The following is a 19,284-nucleotide window of genomic DNA, read 5'->3' on the forward strand; positions in this document are numbered from 1 at the left end:
AATTGAGAAGAATAACTTTTTAAATCTTAAGGATATCCAATTGTGAAGCATTTGTACTACACAAGTACGTATTTAAAATGCTGTTGGAGTGGAATCTATGATGTTCTGTAAACTCCATTTAATCTAAAGGCCTTTTTTTTTTTTTTTAAGAATCCAAATGATGCAAAAGAAATGCAGTTTTGCAAAGTCTGACCCCACTGTGTTACTAATAGGTTATATAAATAAGTTTGAATGCTATTGGAAACATGTGATTCCTAAATGTTGTTCTTACCCTGGAAGGTTGCACGGAGAGAGGTCTCTGGGATGTTCCAGGAAGTAAGATATGTATCAAGTATTCCATGATCTGCGATGGCTTTCCTGATTGCCCCGAACAGCTAGAAGAGACCAATTGTTGTAAGTTGTTTACAGTTGTTATATAAAAGAGGACCTGTAAAGACACATGATCGTGAAGCATGTTCATGATTCCCTATTCATTCTACAGCCTCCTGCACACATAATGAACTGGAATGTGCAAACCATAAGTGTGTATCCCGTGACCAGTGGTGTGATGGTCGAGTGGATTGTGCTGATAGTTCTGATGAATGGGATTGTGGTAAGTAGGACAAGTAGGCAACTAAACATACATAATAGCGGGCAGAGTGGCAGTTTAGCAACTAAGGCACGTGCCTGAATGGCTGGTGTGTATTGTTAGAGTATTGTAAGTCTGTGTGAGCCGTACATGTCCTATCTAAGCAAATAGACGCATTGCTGTATCCTTATTTGACAACTTAATGTAAGATTTTTATGGTCAGCCAGCCTCCCTAAAAATAGGCCATTACTGCTGTGCTATATTCTTAACATTCTTAATTATACAGCCTGTTGTTGATTGTATAGAAACAGCACTCACGCATCACAATTTATGAAGTTTTGGGCGCGGTGGTCATCTTGAGACCACCCCTGTAATTTTGTATTTAAAGGAACTCAAAGTGCATTTAAGACCTAACAATTAACCTTTGTATTTACTGACCTATGACCTTTAAAATATACCATTAAAAGCATTATGTATTTGATGACTTCCAGGCAGAGGTGACATAGGAAGCTGTCCAAAAAAACAAACAAGCTACAGCACACCAATGACATCACATAGATCCTGGTTTGTTAGAGCTAACAACCACGGCAACACTTCCCACCCGTGGGACCTCCCTTCTACCGCATTTCACCTACTTGTGGACTGAGTACCCTACATCTAATAAACCAGGATCTATGTGATGTCACCGCGTTCAGCAGCTTATTTGCTTGCTTCATTGAAAGCCATTATAATCTCTTTAACAAGTGAAAAACTCAGTGCCATCTTGTGTTATCCAAAGCCATCTTATCTTTCTGCCCATGTTACCTCTATCAACTACAGAATACCTTCCTCATTTGTTGTGGAGATTAGGAGTTGGGAAGGTGCCCCGTAGTTATATCACATTTCCTTTCCAAAGGTGACAATCTTGCTTCTCCATAGATACAACACAGTGAGCGAGTGTATGAAGTACCTCAGCCCAGTTATATGGGTTTAAAGCTTTTTCCAAAGTGTAAGCACTCTATGGAAAATAGTTTTGTATGCAATCAATGGTCCCTCACAGCTAAATGGAAAGAAACTAGGGGCCTACTTACTTCATTTTATCCAAAACAGTAAAGGCCTCCTGCACACTGGGCTTTTAGCCACTGTGCCTTAGATTCTGGCATTTCCGTGCAGCCAGAATGTACAGAGAACTGTCCAGCCCCATTACCACCAGCCTGTACAAGGTTATTAAAATCAGAATAATGGGACTGGATGTGGTACTATGTTTATGGGCTGATAAGCGGAATGCCTGTCTATGTGTGAATACAGCTATACGCGCTAACATGGCTTGGTACAGGGGTTAAATGCTCAATTTGCATGGGGCCATAAAGTTTGATGCCTAAAATGTAGTTGTAAATAGTTTTGAGATCCAATTGCTGACTGTGTATACTCCATATTTTTTCATCTGTCTACTGGAGCAAATGAGAATTGGGTCATCTCTGCACATTTTTTTTGCAATCCCTTCTTTTTGTTTAATTTTTTCTATTTTCTATTTCAATAACTGTTTTTGTTGAATGTTTTGTCTTTTAAAGTGGATGTAAACCAAATTCATGGAATTTGAGCTGGGCGCATTTATTTGCAGTAGTGTGTTATCTCTCTTCAAAGAGCCAAGTCCCATAGCCCTCTCTTGAACCGTTCCTCTTTTATCAGCCAGATAACTCCTGACAAATTCTCTGACACATCAGATAACAGCAGCCTGAAATTTCTGTCAGGGGAGGTTGCTAAAACAGATTAGCAGGGACCTCGCCCTGTTACAAAACACCTCTGAGTGTCTCCGCCTATGATGAGAGGGGGTTGGTCTTTCCTCCAATCAGCAATTTAGCTATCTAGGCTATCCAGACATCACACTCTGTGTTTAACAGAAGAGAACATTCCCTAACACAATCTGAATGTTCTAACGGTATATAAATATGAAGACAGCATATATGCATGTAAAACCTATTAGGGAGATTTGGTTCACTTCATTGGGTGTATGGAAGGTTTACATTCACTTTAAACCTTTTTGCAGTTTATGCCTTGCCCATTAATTATTTGTTGTGGCTGTTTATACTCAAAGTTGATGAGATTAATCAAGCATTCTTTTGCCAGTACTACCCTGCTAGAGAAAGCAACATGTGTTGTTTGCAAAAAGCCTTTGTACTAACCTGTTATCTTCAGGGGGAGGCAGGGTGGAGGGGGTCTGTTTCAAGCTGTATGTTCTGAGTGGGTTGCAACCTGTGTGCATATGTTTTTATGGTGTCTGGATTGGATGACTTGTGTTTTTGCATTATTGGCTAGAAAGATTGTAAATATTCAAGAATCAAGACTTTTCCTTGTTTTACTTCATCTTCCCTTGTCTGTGTTACTGAATAACGTGCTTTACAGCAGAAGTCTACTGTTTTGTTTAATGTGTAAAATGTATTCTGTACAGCCACTTTGTAAATCATACACCTCTGCCAGACAGCACAGCCAAAAGGAATGATACTTTTTTCAATTAATGAAAAAACAGTACATTTACTGGAGTCACCTCCCGAACCAAGGCTTGCTAATTGCATAATAAAGATGCTACAAAACACTGATAAACCATCAATCTGCTCAGACTGGCCCGCCTCCCCCTTCTGCACATGGGCATGCATTGGCTCTGATTGGCTCTTTGTGGCTGCTCCTCCCTCATCTGAGGCTGTTTTGCAAAGAATAGCAGGCTGATATGACAGATCAAGATATTTACTGCTAGTTTCATGTGAAATTAAAATGAATACATTGTTGTAATACATTTAGGTGGATTCAGAAAGAGTTAGGCCGGCGTATCAGTAGATACGCCGACCTAACTCGGAATCTGCACCGTCCTAAGTTTAAGTGTATTCTCAAACTGAGATACACTTAAACCTATCTAAGATACGACAGCCTGCGTCGTCGTATCTTAGGGTGCAATATTTAGGCTGGCCGCTAGGTAGCGCTTCCGTTGAGTTTGGCGTAGAATATGTAAATGCATATATACACCGATTCACGAATGTACGTCCGCCCGTCGCAGTAAATATACGCCGTTTACGTAAGGCATTTTCAGGCGTAAAGTTATTCCATCAAATAGCTGGACTAGTAATGTTAAGTATGGCCGTCGTTCCCCCGCGTCGAAATATGAAAATTTTATGTCGTTTGCGTAAGGTCGTCCGTGAATAGGGCTGACGTATTTACGTCCACGTCGAAACCAATACGTCCTTGCGGCGTACTTTGCCGCAATGCACACTGGGATATGTACACGGACGGCGAATGCGCCGTTCGTAAAAAAACTTCAATCACGTCAGGTCACCCCCCATTGACATAAAACATGCCCCCCTCAGCCTAATTTTAATTAGGCCGCGCTCTGCCGGCCACATTTACGCTACGGCCGCTATAAGTTAGGAGGCAAGTACTTTATGAATACAGTACTTGCCTATCTAACTTAAGGCAGCGTAGCGTAAATACGATACGCTACGCCACCTTAAAGATGCGGCGGTCTTTCTGAATCTACCTAATTGTGTTTTATTATGTGTCTGAGCTTGATGCTGCAATTTGGCACAAATTTTTAAGTTTTGTGTTCAACGATTAAGGTTGCAAATAGGAACACTAAGCTTCAAGCTGCGCACCACTACAGCCCATAAGAGTTAATAAGACATATAGAGTATAATGATATCATATCAGTGAAACCTGTATTCTGATTGGCCTTTGCATAACACATAAGCCCATATAGGAAAAAGGTAATTTAGTAACACTTTTCAGCATTATACCATTACAAGGAATGAATCTGGTGTTATTTCTAATATACTGTAGTTGATGTCACTAACGTTTCTTAATTTTTATATTTCAGTCTCTGTCTCTAGCAATATGAGCTCCCTGACATCCCTGGTCATTCACAGATCAGCTGACAATTACCATGTTTGTGCTGACGACTGGGAAGAAGAGTTGTCTCAATGGGTCTGCAAGCTAATGGGTTTAGGGTAAGGTCAGTAGTGTGTAGAAATAATAAATATTATGGGCTTTAAAAAAATTTTTTAGAACGGATTGTTTCCCCCCCAAAAAATATTGGAACTGCAAAACACTGATGATTTTAGGTTTCTGAAATGTAGCTGCACTCAAAATTAATTTCTTGGGTGTAAGATTAATTTCCTCACTGCATAATTACTGCTGTCCAGAACCAACTAAACAGTTGAGACAGGCCAGTTTTTTCCATTGAACCTACAGTTGTCACAGAGCTCTTCATATATTTCTATAAAAATGATCATGTTTCAGTATTTTTGTGCTTGGGTTCTTATAGTGCAGGGGTGTCAAACGCCATTTCATTGTGTCCCGCATCAGCAATATGGTTGCCCTCAATGGGCCGGTTGTGTCTGGGGTGCGATATGTAGAAAGTTGGTAGGTTCAAGAGAATGTTACATACAGAGTGCAGAACTCAGGCGTGCGTTATGTACACAGTGTAGAGTTCAGGAGTGCGCTATGCTTAGAGTGCAGGGCTCAGGAGTGCATTATGTACAGAGTTCAAGGGTGTGCTGTGTACAAAGTGCAAGGTTTAGGGGTGCTCTATGCACAGTGTGCAACCCCAACCACCCACCCTCCCTCGAAAGCTTCCTTGCATCTCTCTCCTACCTTGCCTGGCTCTAGTACCTCCCTGTGTGGGTGACTTTGCCTCACCTTGCAGGAAGCTGGAGCTAAGGGTGAAAGATTAAGGTGGCCAAACAGAGTGTCGCCACGTTTACATGTTTATCTCTGTTTTAGGAATACTGTATGCCCATGTGTATCAGGCTGTTTGACTTTTTTTGTTTAAAGTGGATCTTCAGTACATCTGAGTAGGGATGAGCTTTATGTAGAGTTTGAACATGAGTTTGACTCAAACATTGGCTGGTTTTCGCCTGTTCGGCAAACAATTTGGGGTGTTCGCGGCAAATTTGAAAAGCTTGTGAACACCCTTTAAAAGTCCTATGGGAGAAATCTAAAGTGCTAATTTTAAAGGTTAATATGCAAGTTATTGTCATAAAAAGTGTTTGGTACCTGGGTCCTGCCCCAGGGGACATGTATCAATGCAAAAAAAGTTTTAAAAAACAGAAGTTTTTTCGGAGCAGTGATTTTAATAATGCTTAAAGTGAAACAATAAAAGTGGAAATATTCCTTTAAATTTCATAACGGGGAGGGGGGGTCTATAGTATGCCTGTAAGTAAGTGCAATGTTCCTGTGTTTAGAACTGTTCCTAAATGTAAATTTCTAAAGGAAAAAAAGTCATTTAAAACTACTCTCGTCTATTCCATGAATTGTTGGGTCCCGGCAATACAGATCGAAGTCATTAAAAAAAACAGCAGGGGCACCCGCTCCCCCCCCCCCCCAGTCCATTACCGGGCCCTTTGGGTCTGGTATGAATATTAGGGGGGAACCCCAAACCGAAAAAAAGTGGGGGGTCCCCCCAAATTCCATATCAGGCCCTAAAGGTCTGATATGGATATTAAGGGGAACCCCCGCACAAAATAAAAAAAATGGCGTGGGGTCCCAGCCAAAAATCCATACCAGACCTGAAGTGGAACCCCGCACCAAACCTTACCAGGCCACATGCCCTCAACATGGGAAGGATGTCCCCATGTGATGGGGACAAGGGCCTCATCCCCACAACCCTTGCTCGGTGGTTGTAGGGGTCTGCGGGAGGGGGGCTTATCGGAATCTGAAAGCCCCCTTTAACAAAGGGGACCCCCAGATTCCCCCCCATGGGAATTGGTACGGGTACATTGTACCCCTACCATTTCACAAAGAAAGTGTAAAAAAAACACGCAGACACAGTTGGGATAAGTCTTTTATTAAAAATAAAAAAATAAAAAAAACATTCCAGCGATGTAATACAGTCTGTCCAGCGTTGTTCTCTATGTCCCGCGGTGATCCGATGTCCAGCGATGCTGCAGTCTCCACTCCACACGAAACCCCCATGACATAAGAGGGGGCAGGATCACCCATCCACATCATCGGGCAAGCCCTGGCTTTCCCCGGCAAGCAGGGAATACCCAATGATGTCAGTGGGCGACCCCACCCTGTGGCATAGTTTTTTTTGGTTCGGAGTTCCCCTTAATATTCATACCAGAGGGTCTGGTAATGGACTGGGGGGGGGGGGACCCCTGATGTTTTTTTTTCAATTACTTTGATCTGTATTGCCGCGACCCGACAATTCAATTCATGTAGTTTTAAATTACTTTTTTCCCTTAGAAATTACATTTTGTGCAGGGACAGTTCTAAACATGGGAAACATGTGCTACTTTACAGGCATACTATATACAACACCCCCCCAGGTAACGAAATTTTAAGGAATATTTCACTTTGTTTGACTTAAGCATTATTAAAATCACTGCTCCCCAAAAAAATCAGTTTTTAAAACTTTTTTTTGCATTGATACATGTCCCCTGGGGCAGGACTTCGGGTCCCCAAACACTTTGATGACAATAACTTGCATATTAACCTTTAAAATGAGCAATTTTGATTTTTCATGTTCATGTCCCATAGACTTTAACGGTATTTGCGTGTTTGAACACATTTTTTGCCTGTTCGCATTTTCTGGTGCAAACCGAACCAGTGGGTGTTCGGCTCATCTCTACATCTGAGCACCACAAACCAAAAACACTATTTAATTAAATTTTAATATTCAAAAGGAAACTCGCCAATCCATCCTTGTCCTCGTGCTTTATTTGTTGAGAAATCACTTTGAAAACCAACCCCCTAGCATTTCTGGATATGGCCATCTTGAGTAAGGGCAAATGATTCATATAGCAATTACTTCCTGGAATCCATCTGCCCTTAGCTCAAGTATGCATGTATGAAAATGTTCTTGGCTTACTAAAAACCCTCCACCTCCCCTTCCCTCCTGAAGACTCCTGGCATGTGTGACATCATTTGCCTAGGCAAGAAACCAGGAAGTAACTGAAGAAATGTAAAACAATATATACTTTCCTATTTACTAATGCTTGCAGCATGAGGAATACAAATAATCAATGTTAATTGGGAGAGTGAATTCCACTATAATAGCAAAAAGTGAAAGCTGCAGTTACTTATGTAAATAATGAACACATATCAAAGACACACATCAGCCAATCAGACTTTGGCAGTTCTAATGAGTAAAAAAAATGATTCTAATGATTTGCTATAAAGTGATACATTTTGCATATAAGGGTTGTTCTGTCTCTCCAATCTAAGAATTTAAAGTGTGATCTCTGTAACTTACAGTTAGTTGTGTTGAGATGTCGATAAACCCAATCTTATTTGGATTAACAGAAAGTGACTCGATGGAGACGACACCTTGTTGATCTTGTGAAGTTTAATCCACAAACTGTGAGGATCTTCCAAAAATGAACATTGGATAGGTCAAACGATCATAATGTGATCCAGTCCAGATATGTGTTGAGATGCATTACTGGGAAAATTAACAAAGGATGGGGCTAACTATACAAGATAAGCTGAGATACAGGAAGGGGAGGAACCAGGGACAGAATAGTACATATAACATTTAAAGGCATATCACAAAGCATGTGAAACATGACAGGGGTCATGTTCAGAAAACTTACGAACAATAGAGCAGTCCTCTATGGCCACCAAACACATTTTATATGTAAATCATGGGGGGAATAAAAAGCGGAATCTGATTACTTTGGACGATCAATCCCTGGGTTTCCTTCCTTGAATTTTTCACTTCCCTATTAAGTTGCATGGCGGGTTACAGATGGAGGTATGCAGCCAGAAAAATATCTTAGCAGATGATTCCAAAGTAGAACTGTCTTGTGGCAAGTCTTATTAGCATCCTCCATACAGGTTCTGGCAAGGGTCAGAGGTGATAATCATTTAATAAGCTTGGTAAGGATTATAAGAAATACAGCATGCAATATATAGACTAAGATCTGGGCACTGGAGACTAGTTGGCTTTGCCAGTTACACTAGAATCATTCTCATGTGGCAGCTATAACTTGCCACGGTGCCAAGATTATATTTCCAATGCGGCTGTGTCGTCCAAGTTGTACGATACTTATCTTAAAAGGAATTATGTGCAAAGCCATGACTTATAGTTGGGAAATACTACAAACACATTAATATATCAGTCCAATCGCTGGACAAGTACAGGCTATGGCTATATCGTATTCCAACATTGACGCACTGAAACTCCTGCTGTGTTAGTATGCTAAACATGGCAACATAATAACCTCCAATAATTCACAGTCATTTTCCAAGCTAATTCACAATTCAAGGTTTGCAGTTCAGTTTTCAGCAAGGAGATTTGTCTTTCTTTGATTTAAAGGGATGCTGAAATACACCAGCACCTTAAAAAAACAAATAAACAAAACAAAAACTAAAAAACAGACCTATTACAAAGCTCTTTTAGCACATCTGCCTGATTTTATTAAAATATATGCTTTCTGATTTTTTTATTATATAGATATATATAGATAAAATAGATTTATCATATAGCTTCTGCCCCTCATTACACCCTTATGTTACCCTGGAATACAACCAAACGTAAGGGAATACATAGAAAAAAGGATCTGCTTTTCTTGAGATTGGAGTAGATAGATCTGATATGTATTACAAAATAAATCAACTGAAATGTGATATACGGTACACAGCGGATATAAAGATAAGTATTCTCCCCTCTCCCACACAGCCTAAATGGCAATAGTGACTTTACCAGAATTGAAGAATTAAGTATTGCTAAATGGCGGTCTTCATAATTCTAAAAATATATTATAAAAATAGACGACATTTTTTAAAAAATACTTAAATAGGAACCACATATTAAAGTGTAAATAAAGGGGAATTTTATTTTTCATTTCCTCGTCCCTCTGGGGAGATTTCCCTTTACTTCCTATCCCATAGCCAAAACAGGTAGTGAGAGGAAAGCCCTCCAAAGTAAGGTAATCTCAGGGTGTCAGGGACATGTTCATTTTCTGGTGTTAACCCAACCCTCACTTTCACTTTCAGTGATAACGGTAAACAGGACAATAGAGAGGGTGAATCTCACTTACTGGGACACAGACGGCAATAAAAACATAACAAGTGTTCTAATTCTTCTCTACGCTATCCAAAACAAGAAAAAAAATCTTCCCTTATGCCTCGTTCACACCGTGCCGATTTGACATACATAATCGGAGCCTATTGCCAGCAACAGCACCATCCGAATTGTAGTTCCTGTGCTATTTTTGGCGACTTGGAGGGGGATTGGAATAGACATCTGTGCATGAACCCACACAGATGTCTCTCAAATTGCTCCTGAAGTGGGACTGAAATTCCGGTTTGAAGTCGTGCGGGTTCAGCTATACTCGCACGATTTCAAAGCCGCATTTAGTGTGAACCTAGGCTTAGTTATACAATAAATAAATAAATAAATAATATTGAAAGTAAGCAGGTATATCTTGTTACTGAAAACTACTACTACGTTAATGTTTTCTAGAATTAATTAGAAGTAGCATTCGTGGTAAAAGAGATTCCCCGTCACTTCTTATATTTAGCAGGGGCAGTGACCTGTGACGTTATATTTCACGGACATCACCACCTGCAGGTAAAACCTGGTACTACAGCCTGATATTAGTCTGCCATGCAAATATAAATGTGAAACGTGGACAATCCGCGCTTCCCCCACTTGTGAAAAAAGAGAAAAAGCTATCAGTGAAAACCGTGCTAATTATATGCAAAAAACACAAACAAATAAAAAATATAAATGACAATGGAAAGCTGCAACAGTGATCAACAAAAACTCTCCAATTTTTAGTAATCAAGTAAAACTCATTTAAATATAGTGCCTAATGCAGTTTTTAGAAAAAACAAGGCACAGCTCTGAGGTACATGTTTTAAAAAGTGTCCAAAAATAATGTCATTTTTTGTAGTGCTGTAAAAAACATACAAACTGGCTAGCCTACACAAAGTAGGGGCAAATTGTATGAAGATTTACAAAGTGTTAGGGCGTGTGCACACTGGGCTTAAAAAAAATCCCCTTTTATAGGTTTTTGGTGATTTTTTTTTTCGTGCCTGCAAAAGCACCTTTTTTTTAAATGAAAAGCCCATGGTTTGAAACACACCCAAAAACTCCACCCGGTGCCAAAAAAATGTGCACACACATAAAGAGAGACACAAAAACGTGACACGGGTGCTACCGTCTGTCCTCTAAAAAGAAGGACCTGACCCTGATCCCCCTGGGCGTTAGGCTCCAGACGGGGACTGAGGTACTTCACTTGGTCCGAGCAGCCGAAGCCAACACAGACCCCATTCTTTGGAGGGTCTGCCGAAACAGAGCCACCCAAGTACTAGGTGGGGCTCCCCCGAAAGGGAGACCCCATGAGAGCAGGCGTCCCAAGACGTTCAGGGCTGGCCCGAGGACCGGCACCCTACTAATCACACAGTGACAAAACGTGACACCAAACAAAAAAATACATAAAGTGACAAACACAGGGGTAAATTAAAGAAAGTGGGGGAGAAGAAAGATGAGGGAGAGTGAAAGTGACCATCGTGCAATACGATGGCCGGCCCTCTATGTTACTCAATGCACACATATGCATTTACTGTACAAGCATACTAGAAAAGGAGTGTTCGCAGGCTGGGAAAAAAGAGTGTTACAGGGAGGAGCTTTTGCACAAAAAAAAATAAGCACCTAAAAGTGTATTATTGCCTCTAAACACTAGATGCAATTAGTGCTTGAGTATTCATACATTCCAGTAGCCAGAATAATAATTATCTGGACAACGAAGCCCAAAACCGCTCACACATTTGGTTAATTTAAACTAAACAGCGTTTGCCCCACCCCCTTCTATCAGATAAAAGCTTTTATGCTTGGATAATAAATACACAATCAAATATAACATACATAACCAAGTGACAAACTATAAATTAATAACTCATATTTTTACATAAATGGCTAGTAATAGTGACTCGATTTAGATAATAAAGTGACTTGTCATGATATGTCCAAGTGCAGCAAAACAAAGTGCTTGGTGCTCCGTGCTCCAAAGAAAATTGTAATTCCACCACTGTGTGGTTCCGCACTCACCAGATGGGTTGGACTACTCTGCCGTATGGCAAGAAGAGTAAACTGTGCTTTAGGTTTGCAAGGGGGAGACCTATCCCTCTGTGATTATCACTGGACGCTTCCACTGTATGGGCTGGCCTCTTATGCCCTGTACACACAATCGGTTCATCCGATGAAAACGGTCTGATGGATTTTTTTATCAGATATCCGATTAAGCTGACTTTCATCAGTCTTGCCTACACACCATCGGTTAAAAAAACAATCATTTCAGAACGCGGTGACGTAAAACACAACGACGTGCTGAGAAAAATGAAGTTCAATGCTTCCGAGCATGCGTCGACTTGATTCTGAGCATGCGTGGATTTTTAACCGATGGACGTACCCACAGACGATGTTTTTTTTCTATCGTTTTTTTTAACCATCAGATAATCTAAAAACAAGTTCCTAGTTTTTTCACCGATGGATAACAAAACGATGGGGCCCACACACGATCGGTTCGTCTGATGAAAACGGTCCATCAGACCGTTTTCATCAGACGAACCGATCGTGTGTACGCGGCATTAGAGTGGCGCTCAAAATTCAGGATATGTAGGCATGGAATATATAAACAGAGGTCTCCTCATAGCATAAGATCCTTTAAAAATCCTTATTCAGCTTATGATAAAAACTCCTTTAAAAGTATTAAGATAAAAATCTCTGGTAAGAAACGTCCCACTCCCAGTGCATCTATCGGTGTCTATTGAATAATGCTGTCTGCAGACCAGTGTATGTTCCAATGTCCGTGCCAGATATGACGTATCGGGACTTTAAGCTTGACGTGTTTCGTCATCAAAGTGCGACATTATCAAACGCTCACACATTTGACACGCCTAAACGCACCTTAACTCTAATCACACATGCAATAGGTGGCCTTTGACGCGTTTTTTTTAAGCTGCTTTTTCCTGTCAGGAGTAAAAGGCGTTCAGAGGACAAATTCAATCACCTTGTGTGCATGAGCCCTTAAAGTGAACTTAAGAGACCGCTGTCGCTTTTTGTCTGTCCCAGACATTTGTGTAAATACCTAGCCAGGGTTCTATCACTGCAGCCTGCCACCTTAGGCAACCGAAGCATCACCTCTTTGGTAGAATCTTTTACACAGAACAGTTCCTTGTTTTCCTAACCTAGATTTGAATACTGTAACTGCGTGTACACAGGTTTATAAGAGATGTGGGTAGTAGGGTGTTCAGCCCTAATGGATAACTAAGTAGTTCTTCACAGTTTATGTTTAATACTTGCTGTGAGATATAATTCAGGTTGTTTTTCTTATGTCAGGGGCCCATCAATGACAGTGGTCACACCAGATTATCATCACTACAAGAACAATGACTGGCTGCATTTAAAGTCTGACTGGAAACTACAAAATGGATCAAACTTTCATGAACTACTAATAAAAGGGTAAGTTATGTGCAAACTGATAATGATGACAGTGTCAGGTAGTTCATGGCGTTGGAGCATTCATATCCTAGGTCCAGTTTCCACCAAGTGTCTAGTTGCATGGGACTTAAAGCAGTGTAGGTTTCTGCATCAATCCATAAAATTGGTACATCAGTTTAGATCAAATTGAACCAAGTATATATTTTCTTGTATGGAGAGGACCTATGACTGTAAAGTGCATTAGAGACAGGAATTGATATGAAGTGCTGTACATATTCTGTGAAGTATTGGTTATTATGCTATTACTTTATTCCCTCAGGTTATTTATACAAAACTTCATGTTGCAGTCCTGTAGATTTTCTGCTTCCTCCTCTGCATGTATACTCAATTCAGTGTACAGTATCTGGCGTAGGGGCCTACCACGTATGTGCAGGAGGTGTGCACACTGGCAAGAACATTTATGATCTATGAAATGGTGAACACTTGTGTCTGGAAATTAATCTTGTAAAAAGATAATGTGTCCCTTTATGAGATTGCCTGTCCAGGTGGAAATATGCACAATGAATACAGTCTAAAATGGCTCAGTAAATTCCTTCCCACTATCTGTACAGAATAGACGTTCCCACTGCCAACCTATCATAGCTCGATCAACATCGAATATAAGAATTGTCAGTGAGCCACACCAAAGCTGGCCATACAGAGGACAAGCTGACAAATGTACAATTATCATTCAGTGTAGATTGGAAAGAAACTTAGGGCCAGATTCACAGATGAAATACGCCGGCGTATCTACTGATACGCCGGCGTATTTTCAAATTTCCTGCGTCGTATCTTTAGTTTGAATCCTCAAACCAAGATACGACGGCATTTGGGTAAGATCCGACAGGCTCGGATCTTAGGATGCAATACTTCGGCGCCCGCTGGGTGGAGTTTGCGTCGTTTTCCTCGTCGGGTATGCTAATTAGCTGTTTTCGGTGATCCACGAAGCATTCTCTTACGTCGGCTTTTCCCGTCGTAAAGTTACGGATGCTATTTCAATGGCTTATATTTAGACTAGCCATGTTAAAGTATGGCCGTCGTTCCCACGTCGAATTTTGATTATTTTTTTTTTGTGTAAGTCATCCGGGAATAGGAAAGGACGTAACGCACTTCGCCGTTCAAAAAATTACGTCGGTGCGACGTCATTTCGTGCAAAGCACGGCGGGAAATTACAAAACGGAGCATGCGCAGTACATTCGGCGCAGGAACGCGCCTAATTTAAATGGTTCCCGCCCCATTTGAATTAGGCGGGCTTGCGCTGGGTGGATTTACGCTACGCCGCCGCAAGTTTACAGGTAAGTGCTTTGTGAATCAAGCACTTACGCTGTAAACTTGCGGCGGTGTTCTGTTAAAAAAAAAAAAAACTTGCGGCGGTGTAACGTAAATGGGATACGTTACGACGCCGCAGCGTAACGTATTTCTATGTGAATCTGGCCCAGTGTGTACAACTTGTATATGCGCTATTATTGCATCAGTTAAACATGGGCAATATTTCTGTTTAATCATAGGAATAATAATTACTCCAATTTTGATGATTTTAAGTGAAGTATGGATCATTCCAACTAAAATATTAGAAATGAACTTAAGATGGGAGCACCCTTGTAGATCTGTTTTATATTACATTATACAATATGCTCAAAATGTTTCTTTTATTTTTTGGAGAAAGGGGACTTTCGTACTATATTTAATTAATATGCTGGCGGCTCCACTAAGCTATTTTTATCATTTAGCAGAAACAATTCCAAACTGAGGTTTTTTAATGTTGGTGTTTAACATCTCATAGCAAAAATAAAAAATAACTAGAAATGACAGCAGCAACGAAAAGAGTAACGTTTGGGATTAATAAGATGATTTTTTCACAGTTCATTATTGCTGCTAATTCTACCAAACACTTAATAGCAGAAAATCCTCCCTTTTAATGATTGTGCAATGTTGTCTGAGACGTGTGCTGCTCTTTTGAAAAATCAGGATTGTCCATGTCTTTTTGCTGTTTTTCACATCTTTCTGAATTGCTAGTGTTGTGTTTCTAAGCTGAGGGGTAGAATTTGCTCCACTGGGCCACCACGTCTAGCATATGTTGGGGTGGTGGCCCTGAGTTCAGATACTTTACAATTCAGACATTGATCTGAGTGGTCAGTGGCACGTGCTGGGCATTATATACAGTATCTACCTGCGTCCACACAGACCTGCTGTCAGGACTTGTTTCATTACCTGGGTCACCTGTTGGTGGCACTGTTGTGCCCAGAGTTAAAGGATGCTGTTCCGGTGGCCACAAGCATGTGTCCTGACATGGGCTGCTGGAAGGTATATAATCCAACCCTTGAATGAAGTTCAGTGCTTCAATGTTCTTCCTGTGAGCCTTGTCCCTGCCTGATCTTGATGCTTGCTCCTGTACCTGCTCTTGAGACCTGGTCCTGTGACCAGTCCCCTGTACCCTGCTTCCAGTACTTTGCTCCCTGCTACCCTTGTTTCCCATCTCTCTCCTGATCTTGCCCTGCCCAGATGGGCTCCCCCCCCCAATGACATGGTCTGGCAAATGGAAATCTTTTATCTCCAAATATTTTTTGGGCTCTGAAATATCATACAACAGAATGCCAAGAGTTGCAATGGAAGCTGATGTGAAAATGTATGTCCCAATAAAATATGTCCTTTAGAAATAGCCACTTTTTACGATGCCCACCAATCAATGCAGCACCATAGCACAATTCTCATAATATACTTTCTTTTATCCTACAAAAATGTGCCCCTATCATAAAATGGCTAGTTGGTTGTGCTTCCCAGGCCAAAGTTTCCTTTTTGAACTCCAGTTATTGTAATAGTGACTTATCTCCTGAGACCTCCATGCTCGGCCTGAATGTAGAGACAATCACCGTTGACAGTCTTCATTGGGTGACTGAACTCACCAAACACTTGGCATCCACAAATATCTGTATTGCGTGCAGGCGAGTTGAGTCAAACAATATGATACAGTAGATGTTGACATTAGTGTTTGAAGGCCTAAATGGAATATTTCTTTCCGAGCCTCCATGCAGGAATAATATAGGAACTCACAATGAGGTAGGAAGCAAGATACACCACATAAAGAGGAGGATACATAGAAAATTTAGTGTAATAAAACAATGATCAAAGGGTGGCAGCATAGGCATAAACAATGAACTACTTGCAGACCATCCGCCTGCAATATACTGCGGACAGGCAGCCTGTACAGGCAAAGTGACGTACTGGTACTTCCCCACAAAACAACCAATATACACTTATTGGGAATGTAGCAGGTTACATTTTGGCCTAAATTTATGAAGAAATAAAACATTTTCATTTTTTAAAAATGGGTATATTTAATAGCAGAAAGTAAAAAACATATTTAAAAAAAAAAAAAAATTCATTTATATAATAAAAAATAAAAAACCCAGTGGTGATCAAATACCACCAAAAGAAAGCTCTATTTGTGTGAAAAAAAATTATATAAATTTAATTTGGGTACAGTTTTGTATAACTGTGCAATTACCATTTAAAGTAGCGCAGTGCTAAATAGCAAAAAATGGCCTGGTCATGAAGGGGGTAAAACCTTCTTTCTGGAGCTGGGGTCATTAACTTTGTGAATAAAGCCTAAGAAAAAAAACATAGATGCAACTGCAGTGCTCATATAACTGGTGGATGCATTACACCTCCACTGGGTCCCAGTGTTTTAAAAAGGAAAATGCTGCATCTCTTGTCGACATATTTACATTATACCACCAGCTATAGTGGAGGCATTCTACTTCAAAATATGTGCATAATTCTAGGTACATAGGGCCAGATTCACAAACAGCGGCGCAAATTAAGTTACTCAAAACGTATGTCATTTAAGTTACGGCGCCTTAATTTTGTGTCGTAAGTGCCGTATCCACAGCGCATTTGCGCCCCAAATTGCGCAAGCGTAACTTAAATCCCGAGGCGTAAGGCGGAGTTATTGCAAGTGGGAAGGAAGTGGGCGTGCTCCATTGTAATGAGCCGTGACCCCATGCAAATGAAGGGCCGGCCGTACTGCGCATGCGCGCACGAATCTGCACCTCACTGGGCATGTGCAGAACTTGGCTCGGCGCAGTCAGTGAGATAGGAAAAAGGCCAAGCGTACTTAGTTTGAGAATCGCCCTGTGTATAAATAGCCCCAGACAAACACACTTCCCTTGCAAAAGTACATCCCTGTGTTCCCCTTCCTAGAGCAAGTTGCTTCTGCTCTGTCGTCTGTTGGTGTGTGTTGGTGAGTTTAGTGTTAGTTAAAAGATTTGGAGGAGTAGTAGAGTGTAGTAGTTGTTTGTTTTTTTTTGATTGTTTTTTTTTTCTGAGTGTATTGTCTGTTTGTTTTTTCGGAGTTTGTTTTAGAATTTGTATTAGCTGTCTGCTTGTGTGGTTTGATTTTTGTGTTTGTTGTGTGAGTATTTTTGTTTGTTGTGTGAGTATTTTTGTTTGTTTGTTTGTTGTGTGAGTATTTGTGTTTGTTTGTTGTGTTTGTTTTTTGTTGTTGCTGAGTGGTGGGTGTGATGGCACCGAAGCGCAGGAAGCTTAATTTTTCTACAACTGAGAAGCAGATACTTGCTCGGGCCATTGCCCGATATGGGCGTTATTTGCATGGCCCTGAGAGCCGGAACACCACCCCGGCCAAGAGGAAGGAGATCATCCAGAAAATCACGGATCAGATCAATGCGGCGGGGGAGGGGGAGACGAGGACCCCCAGTGGGATACAAAAGAAGATAAATGATCTTAAGAGCCTGGTCCGTGACAAGATGGCCAAGATCAATGCCCATGCCACGGGCACTGGAGGAGGCCCAGCCTGCCCCGTCAGGCTGAGTGAGGAGGAATGGGCAGTGGCCCGGTGGGCCTGCCTGGCTATCAATCTGATTCTCCTGTGAGGACAGGTAAGTTTTGGCTTTTTCTATCTGGTGATTAGCATGTGTGGGTGGGGGAAGGGAAGATGTGCCAAGTGTGTGGATCCTCCAACCTGTGATTGTTTTGTGTCCTCCACAGATGGCCAGGAGATTGCTGGCCCATCAGGCCAGGAGGTTGCTGGGCCATCAGGCCAGGAGGTTGCTGGGCCATCAGGCCAGGCTGCTGCACCATCCCCTGGACAACAGGCTGCAGAAGAGTCCCAAGAAGGGCAGGAGTCCCCAGGGGAGGGGAGTGGCCACACCTCCCCTCATGAGGAGGTTGAGGGGGAGGAGGATGAGGGGGGGGGAGGCTGAGGATGAAGATATGGACATTGCCAGGCAAGTCCTTTTGGCCTCGGATTTGTTGACCCTTGAGGCTACCCCTGAGGCTGGCAGCAGTCAGGCCACCATCAGGGGTAGCCCCTCCCACTCCTCCCCCAACAGGCCTCAACTCACAAGGGTCTCTCTCTCCCCTCCTCCCAGGCCACAAGCCTCAGCTGCAGGCAGGATGGCGACCCATGAGACCAGGGGGGTGGCCGAGCGTCTGCCGGCCAATCTGCAGAGGGACAATGCCCGGCAGACCCGCAATCTGGCTCAGATCAAACAGACTCTGACCCAGATGGAGGACAGCCTGGGTTCAATTAAGGAGTCACTCACTGATGTGGCCACAAACTCCTTGGCGGTCATCACATGCATTTGTGACCTGCAGACCGCCACAACAGGCGTGGCCCAGGAGGTGAGTGCCCTGACCCAGGCTGTCCAGGACAATACCCGGGCTGTCCAGGCCAATACGGCTGCCCTCAATCTCAGTCTTACCAGGATAGCAGTGGCTTTGGAGGGCAGGCCAGCAAGAGGACATTCACCAAGGGAGGCTCCTCCTTCCCCTGTTCACCCACCCCCCCCCCAGGATGATCCTCCTTCCCCTGCTCACCCACCCCCCCAGGATGATCCTCCTTCCCCTGCTCACCCCCCCCCCCCAAGGAGGCTCCTCTGGTTGGCCGTGGCCGTGCCCGTGGGCGGCCCAGGCGTAGCTCACGCCGCCGCCGTTAATTTTGCGGGGTACTTTTGATTTTTGATTTTTATTATTTTTTTTATTATACTGTACTTATGATTTGTTTAATGTGTGTGAATGATGTATGAATGTGGGGGTGGCATTCCTGATTAAATAAGGGTGTCACCCTCAGTTTTGGTGGAGTATGGATCCCCAGGACCAGGGAGAAGTGATCCCAGGTCCATGTGAATGGTGTATGAATGCACAGTGACATAATTGGAGCCGTGGCGTGGCGTTACTGCTCCCAAGTACCATTGGGGGTACTTAGATCTAATCCAATTAGATGTGCATGTGATGTGTCTGTGCT

The 19,284-nt window shown here is 42.1% G+C and overlaps 1 protein-coding gene and 1 long non-coding RNA gene across 2 annotated transcripts in view; one reads left to right on the plus strand and one right to left on the minus strand.

Annotated features, from left to right (window-relative positions):
- Positions 1–399, minus strand: part of LOC120923461 — a 10,062-nt gene extending 9,663 nt beyond the window's left edge. The window contains exon 1 of the long non-coding RNA XR_005745953.1: positions 272–399. This is a non-coding gene — a long non-coding RNA (uncharacterized LOC120923461). The remainder of the gene's footprint in view (positions 1–271) is intronic.
- Positions 1–19,284, plus strand: part of CORIN (corin, serine peptidase) — a 387,335-nt gene that overhangs the window by 309,132 nt on the left and 58,919 nt on the right. The window contains exons 14-17 of the mRNA XM_040334981.1: positions 280–393; positions 482–592; positions 4,410–4,539; positions 12,882–13,004. Coding sequence (XP_040190915.1) covers positions 280–393; positions 482–592; positions 4,410–4,539; positions 12,882–13,004 — 478 coding nt within the window. The remainder of the gene's footprint in view (positions 1–279; positions 394–481; positions 593–4,409; positions 4,540–12,881; positions 13,005–19,284) is intronic.

This window comes from Rana temporaria, chromosome 1 (assembly GCF_905171775.1).
Source record: "Rana temporaria chromosome 1, aRanTem1.1, whole genome shotgun sequence".
Taxonomy (NCBI): domain Eukaryota; kingdom Metazoa; phylum Chordata; class Amphibia; order Anura; family Ranidae; genus Rana; species Rana temporaria.